This window comes from Seriola aureovittata, chromosome 18 (assembly GCF_021018895.1).
Source record: "Seriola aureovittata isolate HTS-2021-v1 ecotype China chromosome 18, ASM2101889v1, whole genome shotgun sequence".
Lineage (NCBI taxonomy): Eukaryota > Metazoa > Chordata > Actinopteri > Carangiformes > Carangidae > Seriola > Seriola aureovittata.
In genome coordinates, this window is record NC_079381.1 from 550001 (window position 1) to 563654 (window position 13654).

General features: G+C 41.7%; 1 protein-coding gene across 2 annotated transcripts in view; it reads right to left on the reverse strand.

Annotated features, from left to right (window-relative positions):
* Window positions 1-13654, reverse strand: part of dcc (DCC netrin 1 receptor) — a 287897-nt gene that overhangs the window by 53530 nt on the left and 220713 nt on the right. For both annotated transcript variants that reach the window (XM_056403378.1, XM_056403377.1), the window contains exons 21-22: window positions 13533-13565; window positions 8167-8232 (exon numbers count right to left, since the gene is read on the reverse strand). In XM_056403378.1, the coding sequence (XP_056259353.1) occupies window positions 8167-8232; window positions 13533-13565 (99 nt within the window). The remainder of the gene's footprint in view (window positions 1-8166; window positions 8233-13532; window positions 13566-13654) is intronic.

Consider the following 13654-nt stretch of genomic DNA (forward strand, 5'->3'; position numbering starts at 1 on the left):
ATAGAACTTAAATAGTCATTGTTAATGTTAATAATAACATCAGCATGTTTCTTTCTATGATCAGTAGCTACCAGAGTACACAAAGGTCATGTCCTCTCTATATTTCTGGGCATTAGGGGGTTCAGTGTTGTGCCAGTTCACACTTAAAAAGAACTAGTTCAAAGTTCACTTCATACAGATGAAAATGAACCAGTTCACGTTCATAGTTCATTTTTAAAAATCACTAAGTTCACAGTTTCAAAAAAGAACAAATTCACGTTCATTTGTTCCATTTTTTAAAAATAAATAGGCCGCTATTCTTTTTGAATGAGATACATTTAAAACCGTTTGTACCGCTTACACCAGCCATGCTGGGCCGTAAAACTGACTTAAAACATGAACGTTCATCATTTGTAAACTGATCTGTTCAGTTCAGCGCTCACAAAAAATATGAAAATGTTCAATGAATTTCTGTCCATGCACAACCATGTCCATGTCCTGAGTGGGTTTTCATTCTACAGTTAAAAACTTGTATGTGGGTAATTTGCAGACTGTTGAGGCAATATGTTTAAAGTTGATTTTATAAATAAGTAAATGTTTCAGTGTTTCTGCACCAGAATGTTATTCCTGGTAGAGTAGACAAAGCTCTGAAGAGCCATCCAGTTTGGAAATAAAGCTGTAAAGCTTTTTTTAAGGTCCTTATAACTTCCAAGTAAGAACTATGTAATTCTGTACCTAGTATATGGAAAGTGGAGACATGAAAGGACAATTTGGGATGGTTTTGTACAATAAATCTAAACCTTTTGGACTGTGAAAGAGATGACTACAATAAATGACAGGAGCAGTAACTGACAGACAGGAAGTCAAAACTGACCCACAAGCAAAATGTATGTTACTGATGATAACAGGAGCGTTAACAACCTCTACTGAGATGCCCTTGAGTGAGGCACTGAACCCCCAGCGGCTCAGAGAGACTGTGTGGAATAAATCAGAAGCTCTCAGCAGCTTAAAGCCACAACAACATCGACAAATCAACATGAGGGTGACAGGATGTGTAAAAATCTTCACAAAAGCCAGAAATCCAGCAGGGAAACAAAGCTGGTCAGTTATAAACAAACTCAGCACAAACAATGTTTAAATGCCCGGTGTTTCTCACAAATGTTGTTTCATATATGTATCTTGTAGAATGGTACATGAAGCCCCATAGCACTGAAGGGACAAATTAAAGAAGTGGTCAATATAAACAAAGACTTTCTTTGTAGATAAACCAGAGGAAGGAACATCACACACTCCTCCACATTGTGCCCTGCTGCGCTCGTCTGGTTTGTGCCTGGTTTGTGTCTGGTTTGTGTCTGTTGTGCCTGGTTTGTGTCTGGTTTGTGTCTGTTGCGTCTGGTTTGTGTCTGGTTTGTGTCTGGTTTGTGTCTGTTGCGTCTGGTTTGTGCCTGGTTTGTGTCTGTTGTGTGTGGTTTTGGCCTGGTTCTTGACTGGTTTGTGTCTGTTGTGTCTGGTTTTGGCCTGGTTCTTGACTGGTTTATGTCTGTTGTGTCTGGTTTGTGTCTGTTGCGTCTGGTTTGTGCCTGGTTTGTGTCTGGTTTGTGTCTGTTGCGTCTGGTTTGTGTCTGGTTTGTGTCTGTTGCGTCTGGTTTGTGTCTGTTGCGTCTGGTTTGTGCCTGGTTTGTGTCTGGTTTGTGTCTGTTGCGTCTGGTTTGTGTCTGTTGCGTCTGGTTTGTGCCTGGTTTGTGTCTGGTTTGTGTCTGGTTTGTATCTGTTGTGCCTGGTTTGTGTCTGTTGTGCCTGGTTTGTGTCTGGTTTGTGTCTGTTGCGTCTGGTTTGTGCCTGGTTTGTGTCTGGTTTGTGTCTGTTGCGTCTGGTTTGTGCCTGGTTTGTGTCTGTTGTGCCTGGTTTGTGTCTGGTTTGTGTCTGTTGTGCCTGGTTTGTGACTGGTTTGTGTCTGGTTTGTGTCTGTTGCGTCTGGTTTGTGCCTGGTTTGTGCCTGGTTTGTGTCTGTTGTGCCTGGTTTGTGACTGGTTTGTGTCTGGTTTGTGTCTGTTGCGTCTAGTTTGTGCCTGGTTTGTGCCTGGTTTGTGTCTGTTGTGCCTGGTTTGTGCCTGGTTTGTGTCTGGTTTGTGTCTGTTGCGTCTGGTTTGTGCCTGGTTTGTGTCTGGTTTGTGTCTGTTGCGTCTGGTTTGTGTCTGTTGCGTCTGGTTTGTGCCTGGTTTGTGTCTGGTTTGTGTCTGTTGTGCCTGGTTTGTGCATGGTTTGTGTCTGGTTTGTGTCTGTTGTGTCTGGTTTGTGTCTGTTGCGTCTGGTTTGTGCCTGGTTTGTGTCTGGTTTGTGTCTGTTGCGTCTGGTTTGTGCCTGGTTTGTGTCTGTTGCGTCTGGTTTGTGTCTGTTGCGTCTGGTTTGTGTCTGGTTTGTGTCTGGTTTGTGTCTGTTGTGTCTGGTTTGTGTCTGTTGCGTCTGGTTTGTGCCTGGTTTGTGTCTGGTTTGTGTCTGTTGCGTCTGGTTTGTGCCTGGTTTGTGTCTGTTGCGTCTGGTTTGTGTCTGTTGCATCTGGTTTGTGTCTGGTTTGTGTCTGTTGTGTCTGGTTTGTGTCTGTTGCGTCTGGTTTGTGCCTGGTTTGTGCCTGGTTTGTATCTGTTGCGTCTGGTTTGTGTCTGTTGCGTCTGGTTTGTGCCTGGTTTGTGTCTGGTTTGTGTCTGTTGCGTCTGGTTTGTGTCTGTTGTGTCTGGTTTGTGTCTGTTGCGTCTGGTTTGTGCCTGGTTTGTGTCTGGTTTGTGTCTGTTGCGTCTGGTTTGTGTCTGGTTTGTGTCTGTTGCGTCTGGTTTGTGTCTGTTGTGTCTGGTTTGTGTCTGGTTTGTGTCTGGTTTGTGTCTGTTGCGTCTGGTTTGTGCCTGGTTTGTGACTGGTTTGTGTCTGGTTTGTGTCTGTTGCGTCTGGTTTGTGCCTGGTTTGTGTCTGTTGCGTCTGGTTTGTGTCTGTTGCGTCTGGTTTGTGCCTGGTTTGTGTCTGGTTTGTGTCTGTTGTGCCTGGTTTGTGTCTGGTTTGTGTCTGTTGCGTCTGGTTTGTGCCTGGTTTGTGTCTGTTGTGTGTGGTTTTGGCCTGGTTCTTGACTGGTTTATGTCTGTTGTGCCTGGTCAGCACCTGGTTTGTGTCTGGTTTGTGTCTGTTGTGCCTGGTCAGTACCTGGTTTGTGTCTGGTTTGTGTCTGTTGCGTCTGGTTTGTGTCTGGTTTGTGTCTGTTGCGTCTGGTTTGTGTCTGTTGCGTCTGGTTTGTGCCTGGTTTGTGTCTGGTTTGTGTCTGGTTTGTGTCTGTTGCGTCTGGTTTGTGCCTGGTTTGTGTCTGGTTTGTGTCTGGTTTGTGTCTGTTGTGCCTGGTTTGTGTCTGTTGTGCCTGGTTTGTGTCTGGTTTGTGTCTGTTGCGTCTGGTTTGTGCCTGGTTTGTGTCTGGTTTGTGTCTGTTGCGTCTGGTTTGTGCCTGGTTTGTGTCTGTTGTGCCTGGTTTCTGTCTGGTTTGTGTCTGTTGTGCCTGGTTTGTGACTGGTTTGTGTCTGGTTTGTGTCTGTTGCGTCTGGTTTGTGCCTGGTTTGTGTCTGTTGTGCCTGGTTTGTGCCTGGTTTGTGTCTGGTTTGTGTCTGTTGCGTCTGGTTTGTGCCTGGTTTGTGTCTGGTTTGTGTCTGTTGCGTCTGGTATGTGTCTGTTGCGTCTGGTTTGTGCCTGGTTTGTGTCTGGTTTGTGTCTGTTGTGCCTGGTTTGTGCCTGGTTTGTGCCTGGTTTGTGTCTGGTTTGTGTCTGTTGTGTCTGGTTTGTGTCTGTTGCGCCTGGTTTGTGCCTGGTTTGTGTCTGGTTTGTGTCTGTTGCGTCTGGTTTGTGCCTGGTTTGTGTCTGTTGCGTCTGGTTTGTGTCTGTTGCGTCTGGTTTGTGTCTGTTGCGTCTGGTTTGTGTCTGGTTTGTGTCTGTTGCGTCTGGTTTGTGTCTGGTTTGTGTCTGTTGCGTCTGGTTTGTGTCTGTTGCGTCTGGTTTATGTCTGTTGCGTCTGGTTTGTGCCTGGCTTGTGTCTGGTTTGTGTCTGTTGCGTCTGGTTTGTGTCTGTTGTGTCTGGTTTGTGTCTGTTGCGTCTGGTTTGTGTCTGGTTTGTGCCTGGTTTGTATCTGTTGCGTCTGGTTTGTGTCTGTTGCGTCTGGTTTGTGCCTGGTTTGTGTCTGGTTTGTGTCTGTTGTGCCTGGTTTGTGTCTGTTGTGCCTGGTTTGTGTCTGTTGCGTCTGGTTTGTGCCTGGTTTGTGTCTGTTGTGTCTGGTTTGTGTCTGGTTTGTGCCTGGTTTGTGTCTGTTGCGTCTGGTTTGTGTCTGTTGCGTCTGGTTTGTGCCTGTTTTGTGTCTGGTTTGTGCCTGTTGCGTCTGGTTTGTGCCTGGTTTGTGTCTGGTTTGTGTCTGTTGCGTCTGGTTTGTGTCTGTTGTGTCTGGTTTGTGTCTGTTGCGTCTGGTTTGTGCCTGGTTTGTGTCTGGTTTGTGTCTGTTGCGTCTGGTTTGTGCCTGGTTTGTACCTGGTTTGTGTCTGTTGCGTCTGGTTTGTGCCTGGTTTGTGTCTGTTGCGTCTGGTTTGTGTCTGTTGCGTCTGGTTTGTGTCTGTTGTGTCTGGTTTGTGTCTGTTGCGTCTGGTTTGTGCCTGGTTTGTGTCTGGTTTGTGTCTGTTGCGTCTGGTTTGTGCCTGGTTTGTGCCTGGTTTGTGTCTGTTGCGTCTGGTTTGTGCCTGGTTTGTGTCTGTTGCGTCTGGTTTGTGTCTGTTGCGTCTGGTTTGTGTCTGTTGCGTCTGGTTTGTGTCTGGTTTGTGTCTGTTGCGTCTGGTTTGTGTCTGGTTTGTGTCTGTTGTGTCTGGTTTGTGTCTGTTGCGTCTGGTTTGTGCCTGGTTTGTGTCTGGTTTGTGTCTGTTGCGTCTGGTTTGTGCCTGGTTTGTGTCTGGTTTGTGTCTGTTGCGTCTGGTTTGTGCCTGGTTTGTGTCTGTTGCGCATGGTTTGTGTCTGTTGTGTCTGTTGCGTCTGGTTTGTGTCTGTTGCGTCTGGTTTGTGTCTGTTGCGTCTGGTTTGTGCCTGGTTTGTGTCTGGTTTGTGTCTGTTGCGTCTGGTTTGTGTCTGTTGTGTCTGGTTTGTGTCTGTTGCGTCTGGTTTGTGTCTGGTTTGTGCCTGGTTTGTGTCTGGTTTGTGTCTGTTGTGCCTGGTTTGTGTCTGTTGTGCCTGGTTTGTGTCTGTTGCGTCTGGTTTGTGCCTGGTTTGTGTCTGGTTTGTGTCTGTTGCGTCTGGTTTGTGCCTGGTTTGTGTCTGTTGCGTCTGGTTTGTGTCTGTTGTGTCTGGTTTGTGTCTGTTGTGCCTGGTTTGTGTCTGGTTTGTGTCTGTTGCGTCTGGTTTGTGCCTGGTTTGTGTCTGGTTTGTGTCTGTTGCGTCTGGTTGGTGTCTGTTGCGTCTGGTTTGTGTCTGTTGCGTCTGGTTTGTGCCTGGTTTGTGTCTGGTTTGTGTCTGTTGCGTCTGGTTTGTGCCTGGTTTGTGCCTGGTTTGTGTCCGTTGCGTCTGGTTTGTGCCTGGTTTGTGTCTGTTGCGTCTGGTTTGTGTCTGTTGCGTCTGGTTTGTGTCTGTTGCGTCTGGTTTGTGTCTGGTTTGTGTCTGTTGCGTCTGGTTTGTGTCTGGTTTGTGTCTGTTGCGTCTGGTTTGTGTCTGGTTTGTGTCTGGTTTGTGTCTGTTGCGTCTGGTTTGTGTCTGGTTTGTGTCTGTTGCGTCTGGTTTGTGTCTGTTGCGTCTGGTTTGTGCTTGGTTTGTGTCTGGTTTGTGTCTGTTGTGTCTGGTTTTGGCCTGGTTCTTGACTGGTTTGTGTCTGTTGTGCCTGGTCAGTACCTGGTTTGTGTCTGGTTTGTGTCTGTTGCGTCTGGTTTGTGTCTGGTTTGTGTCTGTTGCGTCTGGTTTGTGTCTGGTTTGTGTCTGGTTTGTGTCTGTTGCGTCTGGTTTGTGTCTGGTTTGTGTCTGTTGCGTCTGGTTTGTGTCTGTTGTGCCTGGTCAGTACCTGGTTTGTGTCTGTTGCGTTTGGTTTGTGTCTGTTGCGTCTGGTTTGTGTCTGTTGCGTCTGGTTTGTGTCTGGTTTGTGTCACTCCCTGTGGTCACTAAAATGTCTATGTATAGAAGTAAACATAAGTAATACACGACGACATGGAAACATGACACGTGAAACTTTTCTTGTAATGTTAGGTGTCATACAGAGAGGAAATGTCTGTTAAGCTTCTTAAGTGAAGCTCCAGGGGAATATGGGGGTTAAATATGTTAATGTCTTTTATTTAAAACTATTTTGTGCCACAAGTTTCTGTTGCTTAGAGCTGAACTATTTTTAACTTTAATTGCTTTGTGCTCTGAGCAGTACAAAGCTCTCAGCCCTGTCAGAAGTCAACATCACCCCCTCTGGAGAAAATGAGGAGAAAATGGAAAAACCTAAGTGAGTCTGTAGCCAGACCACCACCTGCTCAGATACTGTCACTGCATCGGAACAACAGGCCGGATCAGATCACCTCAGCACACACTATGGACACAGAGACCTACAGAGCTGTGACCTGATGGTAAAAGTCTCTCTGCAACATAAAGGCCAGCACCGCGTTAAAGATGAAATACTGTTGACCTGATGAACGAGACTTTGCCCTCGATGACCCATCATAAAGCAAGAGGAGAGCGGAGGTCAGAGGGGGCAGATTTACGATCGCCTCTGGCAGCAGCAGCAACAGTGCCAACAAAACGTTAAGAGTCCATCTTCAGACACACACACACACACACACACACACACACACACACACACACACACACACACACCTCACTGTCCTCCAGTGAGACACTGAATCACTGCCAGCGACAGACCCTGACCTGTGACCTTTTCTTTTGAGTAGGGGGAACTGAACTGTTTTTCTTCAGCAGAAATGAGAGGAGACAGTTATAGTTAAGACTGTGATTTGTTATTGTTATTAGCATTAGTTTTAGATTTAGCAGTAGTTTGGGTTTTATTAACAGTAGCGTATTTCCATTAAAATTACTGTAAGAATTGTTATGAATCTTAAGATTAGCATTTACCTCTAGAATTTAACATTTGTATTTTTGTTAGCACTGACATTAATATTAACATTGTCTCAATAAGTATTAGCGTAATGATTAACGATTAGCTTTTGCATTACTATTAGTTTGTGGTTATTTGTAGCATCAGTTATCACAGCTTTTACAGCTTCGGCATGAGTATTATCATTGTCGTTAAAGTTAGTGTCACTGGCAGCATAAATAATCGAATTAGCATGACTATTACCTTTAGTTTTAAAATGAGCATTAGTGTTGGACTTATTATGATTATTAGCATTGTCAGTGATGGTCGTTTTGGTATTAGCAGAATGAGTATTATCATTGGCAATATCAAGGTAACATTTGAATTATAGCTCAAATTACTAATAACATAAGAAAGAGCCTTTCTTTAGTGATTACTAATAGCTGTTAAGGATGCATACATCACAACATTATTTTTTTGTTATTGGATAAACTCACATAAAGAACAAATTAATGCTATTTTAGAGATTTTTTTCATATATTGTAAATTTGTATAGTTTAGTGCGTTAATAAGAATACTCACTTACTACACTATAATCCTCAGATATAAACTATGAACGTTTGATACAGCTGTATTTAGTATATGTATTAATGCTCATATTTTCCCATTACTGTCCTACATCAAATTATTATTAACAAATCTGTTGTGGTTTGTTACATTAAAAACTACAAGCTGAAGATTTATATGCCACCACACTTTTAATCCTGTTTCTCCATAAAGATGACTCTTTTCTCCAGTTTGTAATAACAAAAGTTGAGTGTAAGATACTGGATATAAGTAATTTTTCCTGCTGGTGGTGAACAGGAAGCAATGCTAACGGACTGTACAATGTAGCAAGTAAGTAAGTTTAGACATGACAGAGCTGAGTGATCAGAGAAAACAACTGTGAGGCTCTGATGGTGCTGCAGAATCACACACACACACACACACACACACACACACACACACACACACACACACACACACACACACACATCTCGTAATACTTTCTGACGGTCAGATTCAGTCACTATAGAAGAACAGTGTGTGTGAGTGTGTGTGTGTGTGTGTGTGTGTGTGTGTGTGTTACCGTTGATGCTGCTCTTGTCAATGAGGTTGGTGTCAGATGGCCAGTAGGCATGGTCTCCTCCACGACCTGGAAGACAACAGAGAGGAAGAGACTCATTTAATAGATGGAATAAAAGGATCACACAGATATTGGTTCCTTATTATGAAATAAATGACTTGAAATGGTGCGTTTACACGCACGTCATATGTGTGATGTTTGTGTGTGTGTAGTTCCCTGCTGGAAGTGCACTTTGTCCAAATCTTCATGTTTTATTCCTGCAGTGATGACTTGTGAGCATCTACACCATCACACAGCAAAAGGTAACTGTTCTGAGCAAAACCACATAACCAACAGGGCAAAGTGAAACTAGTGAAAGGGCCTCAGACCCACAGGGACCCTGAATTTCCCAGACTTACCGTGTTGCAATTGTTTTTTAAAAATAATTTGTATAATTGTAAATGAAATAAAGAATTTGTCCTGTTTAAGTGCAGTAATAATTAAAGTAGATATTTTTGTGGCCCTGTCCCCTAAAGAAACCCCCTAACCTTGAATTTTGTAGTTTATATTATGCTCATGTGACCCTCCACCATCATTAGCCTGGTTTCCACTATGTGCAAGTTATTGTTAGTTGACTTAAAAAAACAATTGTTACCACAGTGTCTATGTCTAATCAGTACATCTACATCATCTTAGGCCAGTAACACACTGTATATGTTTCATGTGCAACATCACGGCTACGAAACATCATTTTATTTTTCATGTCTGTATCATTTTAAGATTTAGCCTTGAAAGACAACTATAGTGGAAGCAGTCAGTTTTATGTAATGTTGCTGGCATCCATCACATAAAACTACCATTTTAGCAGCTGTATGCGGAGACAGTGGCATTGTCATGTCATCTGGAGCTGGCAGTAGCAGTGACGCGGCACAGACGCACATGCAACGCAGGCAGTGTGTTCACGTCGTTACTTGCTTTTATTCTTAGTATTAGGGTATATTTTGTGACCATTGTACAGTTGCTGTCTCATCTGTGTGACCACTACATTTGCTGTATGTAACATCTGTATAGTCCTATGCAAAATGTATCCAACTGATTAATTTTCAAACGATATAAAAAGTGTTTTTGGCAGGTTGTTTTTATGGGTTTTTCCTCCAGTGGAGGAAACAGCGGGTGAGCCTTTTCGTGAACTTGGAGCATTGGAAGAATAGATTTGAGGCGGATGTCAGAAGCAGGTCATCACAGAGCCTGTCAGAGAACAGAGCCTGGAAACTGATGTGAGAGATTTCAAAACCTCAACAGCGCTGCTCCCGTCAGGAAACTGAATCTAAAGACCTTCACATCTCAAATTCACTTAAAGCCAGATATAATACATAATTCTCCCGCAATTTAAAGCTAAAAGCTGTTTTTTTTTCTTCTCCCACCATCCAGCAGCAGTTGCGATGAGTCTTGCTCCCCCAAAACATGAAAAAAAGATTTGATTCTTTCTTGCAGTTTGAAGTTACAGAAACCATTGTGATTAAAGCTAGTCTGGCTTTGTGAGTGCATTTAACAGTGTGTGGATCTATGTGTGAGTTGGTGAGTGTGTGTTTACAGTGGAGCTTCCACTGTAACAGGACTGAATATCAACCCACCCTTCCCGCCAACACTCCTGATTTTTATGGATAGGGAATGCAGTGTGTACATGTGTACATACCACACACACACATACACGCACGCACACACACACCTTTCAGTGACAAACAGTACCATTTAACACCCTGACACTGAAGCTGAGTCTCTGTGGTTCAGTTAAGTGCAGCTGCATAGAACACATGTAGGCCGCAGTGATCCCCATATTACCTCAGTATATTATTACAATATACTGGAATCTGTCTGTCCGGACCTAAGCTGAGAACTGAAGAATCAAGGCCTGTGTAAAATTATCAACAATTAAATCAAGCTTACTTCACAAACAGAGAACAGGGTGCAGGACATGTGCTTTGTGAATTTGGGTGGCGGCTGTGGCTCAGGAGGTAGAGCGGGTCGTCCACTAACAAGAAGGTCGGTGGTTTGATCCCTGGCTCCTGCAGGCCCCAAGATACTGAACCCCACATGGCTGTTCTAACAGAGTATGTTTGTGATGTATGCATGGGTGAATGTGGCAAATATTGTAAAGTGCCTTGAGTGGTTAGTAAAACTAGAAAAGCGTTATATAAGTTTACCATAACTTGGGTAAAGATTGAGAATTTGTCCCTCAGAGGATCTTGTTGGGGAACAGAAGATTCTCAGTCTGTTGATGTAAGCCATTCAGTCCCTGTATATCACCACTTTGGTCTAGACTTGAATATCTCAACAACTTTAGGATGGATTTTTGGAACTCTTCAATCTTTTTTTGTTTTATTTCAGAATGATGCTAACTCTTATTAGACCCTCCATCCAAATCTTAAAAAGACCAAATTAAACATTAAAGCTACAAAATCACCATCATATTCTCTGAGCTGCTGCAAGATTTCAAACTTTCTTGTAGCACACTGAAAAGTTTGGAGCGTTTATAGCGTCATGGCCCCTTCTGCTGCTGTTTGAATAGAATCAGAGAACAGAGTGTTAATTATGTCTGAGTTCATTTGATGAACCTAAATATGGTAAACAGCTCTTTTCCATCACATCTCATATATCTGCATTAATGATTACAACAGACTCATCTTGCCTTCTCCCTCCTTTCATTTCTCTCTCACTGAAAAAAAAAGATTTTCTCCATGCAATGAACCAATTACTTTCCTTCAGCTTGATGAGTCAGGGCTGTTTGCATAAAGTGAAAAATAAATTCAATTAAAAAGAAAATGGAGTAACTTCCTCTGTTTTCACATTTTCCTTCTCTGTCTCTTTTTCACATTAACGATTTCTCATTAGTGTATAATAGACTAACAATGCTGAAATTTTGGCCATCATCCTACTAGACTCATCCCCCCTTCATCCTTTCATTCTCTCCTACATTTTTCAACTGTCTGTCCTGTTTTCTCCTTTCTATCCTCCTTCATGCTTTCTACTCTTTTTCACTAATTGTACTTCCCTTCATATTTCTTTATCTTTATTCTAAATAATTTTCCACAGAACAGTAGTTGAGAAATCAGATTATTATGGGACAAATACTCAACAAGGTTGACTTTCAATTCATTAAAATAAGTGTAATTGCTGACACAGTTATTCCACTTCTGTATTTCTTTTGACCCTAAAATACTCAGGCTCATTCTAGACTTGGGCGATATCCAAAGTTCAATATATCAATACAGTCCAGCTTAAATATTGTGATATTATCATGATATTATCAAATATTGGCTCAAGCCTATAGCTCCAGCTTTACATCATAATACCTGCAACAGCACTTAAAGTCAAATCTTTGTTGGAGAAAATTTCAATTGACAGTTAAAGCATAAAATTCATGAAATACTTATTAACTGAGAATCTCACAGACAAGTGTGAAATTACAATCAAACATGTCACAAATTTTTTCCTAATTTACATATTTGCACACAACTTTAGAACTGAAATTCATAAAGGAGAGATTTTTTTTCACTGGAATCCTTGGATTGTACTCTATGCATTTATTCATTTATTTGCATGTTTTCCAACATATTTCATCCAGTCTACACCAAACTTCGTACATTTCAGTAAATTTGAGTGGTTCTCAAACATTTCCGTCTGACAGACCCTGACTGAATCTCTGCACCGACAACACCTGCTATCTTTCAAATTTGTCCATTTAGTTCTCAATTAGTTCTCATTTAGTTCTAGCTCACTACTTCAACCCTTTATTCAAGACTTTTAGCCATCTGTTTGGAGCTATATGTGTTACTTTCAGGTAACCATTTCAACTGTTTATTCATCATTTTAGATAAATGTTTCCAAAAGGTTTCACACACAAATCCCGTTTTTTTTCTCAAATTAATTGGGCTACACCACAATGATTCCATATAACTATACATAGATATAATTAGCCTTGGTTGATAATTACTGCCATATTAGCCTGAAAAAAGCTAGCACTTTAAATACATCATGCAGCTACAGATTTGGGTGACGTGTGCACAAAGGGACACCTTATAAATCTTAATACAATATAAATATAACTTAAAATTAACTGTAGAATATCAAGTCAATTTATCATTGACTTAAAGTGATAGTTCAGGTTATTTGACATATGAGGTACTGATCTGTAGTCAGTATATTACTTGCAGTAGATTCAGTTGGGAGCACTGGCAAAGAAGCTGAGTGATGAACTACTGTGGACAGTGTCAGCAGAGACACTTAAAAACATGTCCACAGAAATTTCATTTGAAATGTGGCTTTATTTTGAATATATTCACCACTTTATCTGCCGTCAAACAGACATTTACTTTGGAACTACATTCTGTCAACCGTTGAACTACCGTAAAGTGGTGAAAACATTAAAAATAAAGCGACACAACTGAAATTAGCTTTTCTCTGTGAACATTTTTTAAGTGGGTAATCACTTATCACTCAGTTTCTGTGCCGGTGCTCCTGCTGCTTCTCTAAACTGATCTGAATCTACTGCAGGAAATACACTGACTATAGATAAGTACCTCACACATCCCTTCGTCAAATTACCTGAACTATCACTTTAATAGACTAATAGACTTCTAACAGTATTTGCATGTTCATGGTTTAAAAAGATCTGGCATCACCATCAATTTTACGGAGTTAGCGAGGTTCAATCAGAACAGGATTCAGCACTGTGGTGGCACACTGAACATTTGGCCTGTGAATCAGTGTCATGTCTTGCAGTAATTTGTTAATGAATGTATGAAGCAATTCAAGATTCATCTGCTCATGTGCACTCTCACATGCCACGTTTCCCTCAGGAGCACAACACACTGATGATTTGAAGATGTGAGGAAAGGTAGAATGGAAAGAGATAACAGGAAGATGAAACGTGATTTGATAATCAGATGAAAGTGAAGCTGATAACATGTTTAAAAGAAATCACTTTTAATTGTAAAACGACAGATTATTGGAGTTTATTTGAAGATAATTTGACTTCAATTACAGATGATCTGATAACAAGATGTGAAATGAGAAGATGGTTTGTAAATCAAAGTTAATTAGAGGATTTTAAGATTTGAAGCTGTGAACTGTGTGTTATAGACAATCTGATGAGAAAACAGACACAATGATGATTTAAAGATTAAAAATGGTTTCATGGTAACTGGAAAATGAGTCAAATAAATGATTGGGAGTGAGACATGATGTAAGATTTCTGTAAAACTGTAGACTCTTTTGAAGTGATGCACACACACACACACACACACACACACACACACACACACACACAACACACACACACACACACACACACACACACACACACACACACGTAGGGAAGAAACGCCTACCTTGATCATTGGCCATCTTGTCTGGATGTTCCACTGAAAGAGAAACAGAGACTCGGGAAACTTATAAAATATAAAACACAGGAATGCATTAACAGATAAAGCAGGTCTTGATCTTCAGTCAC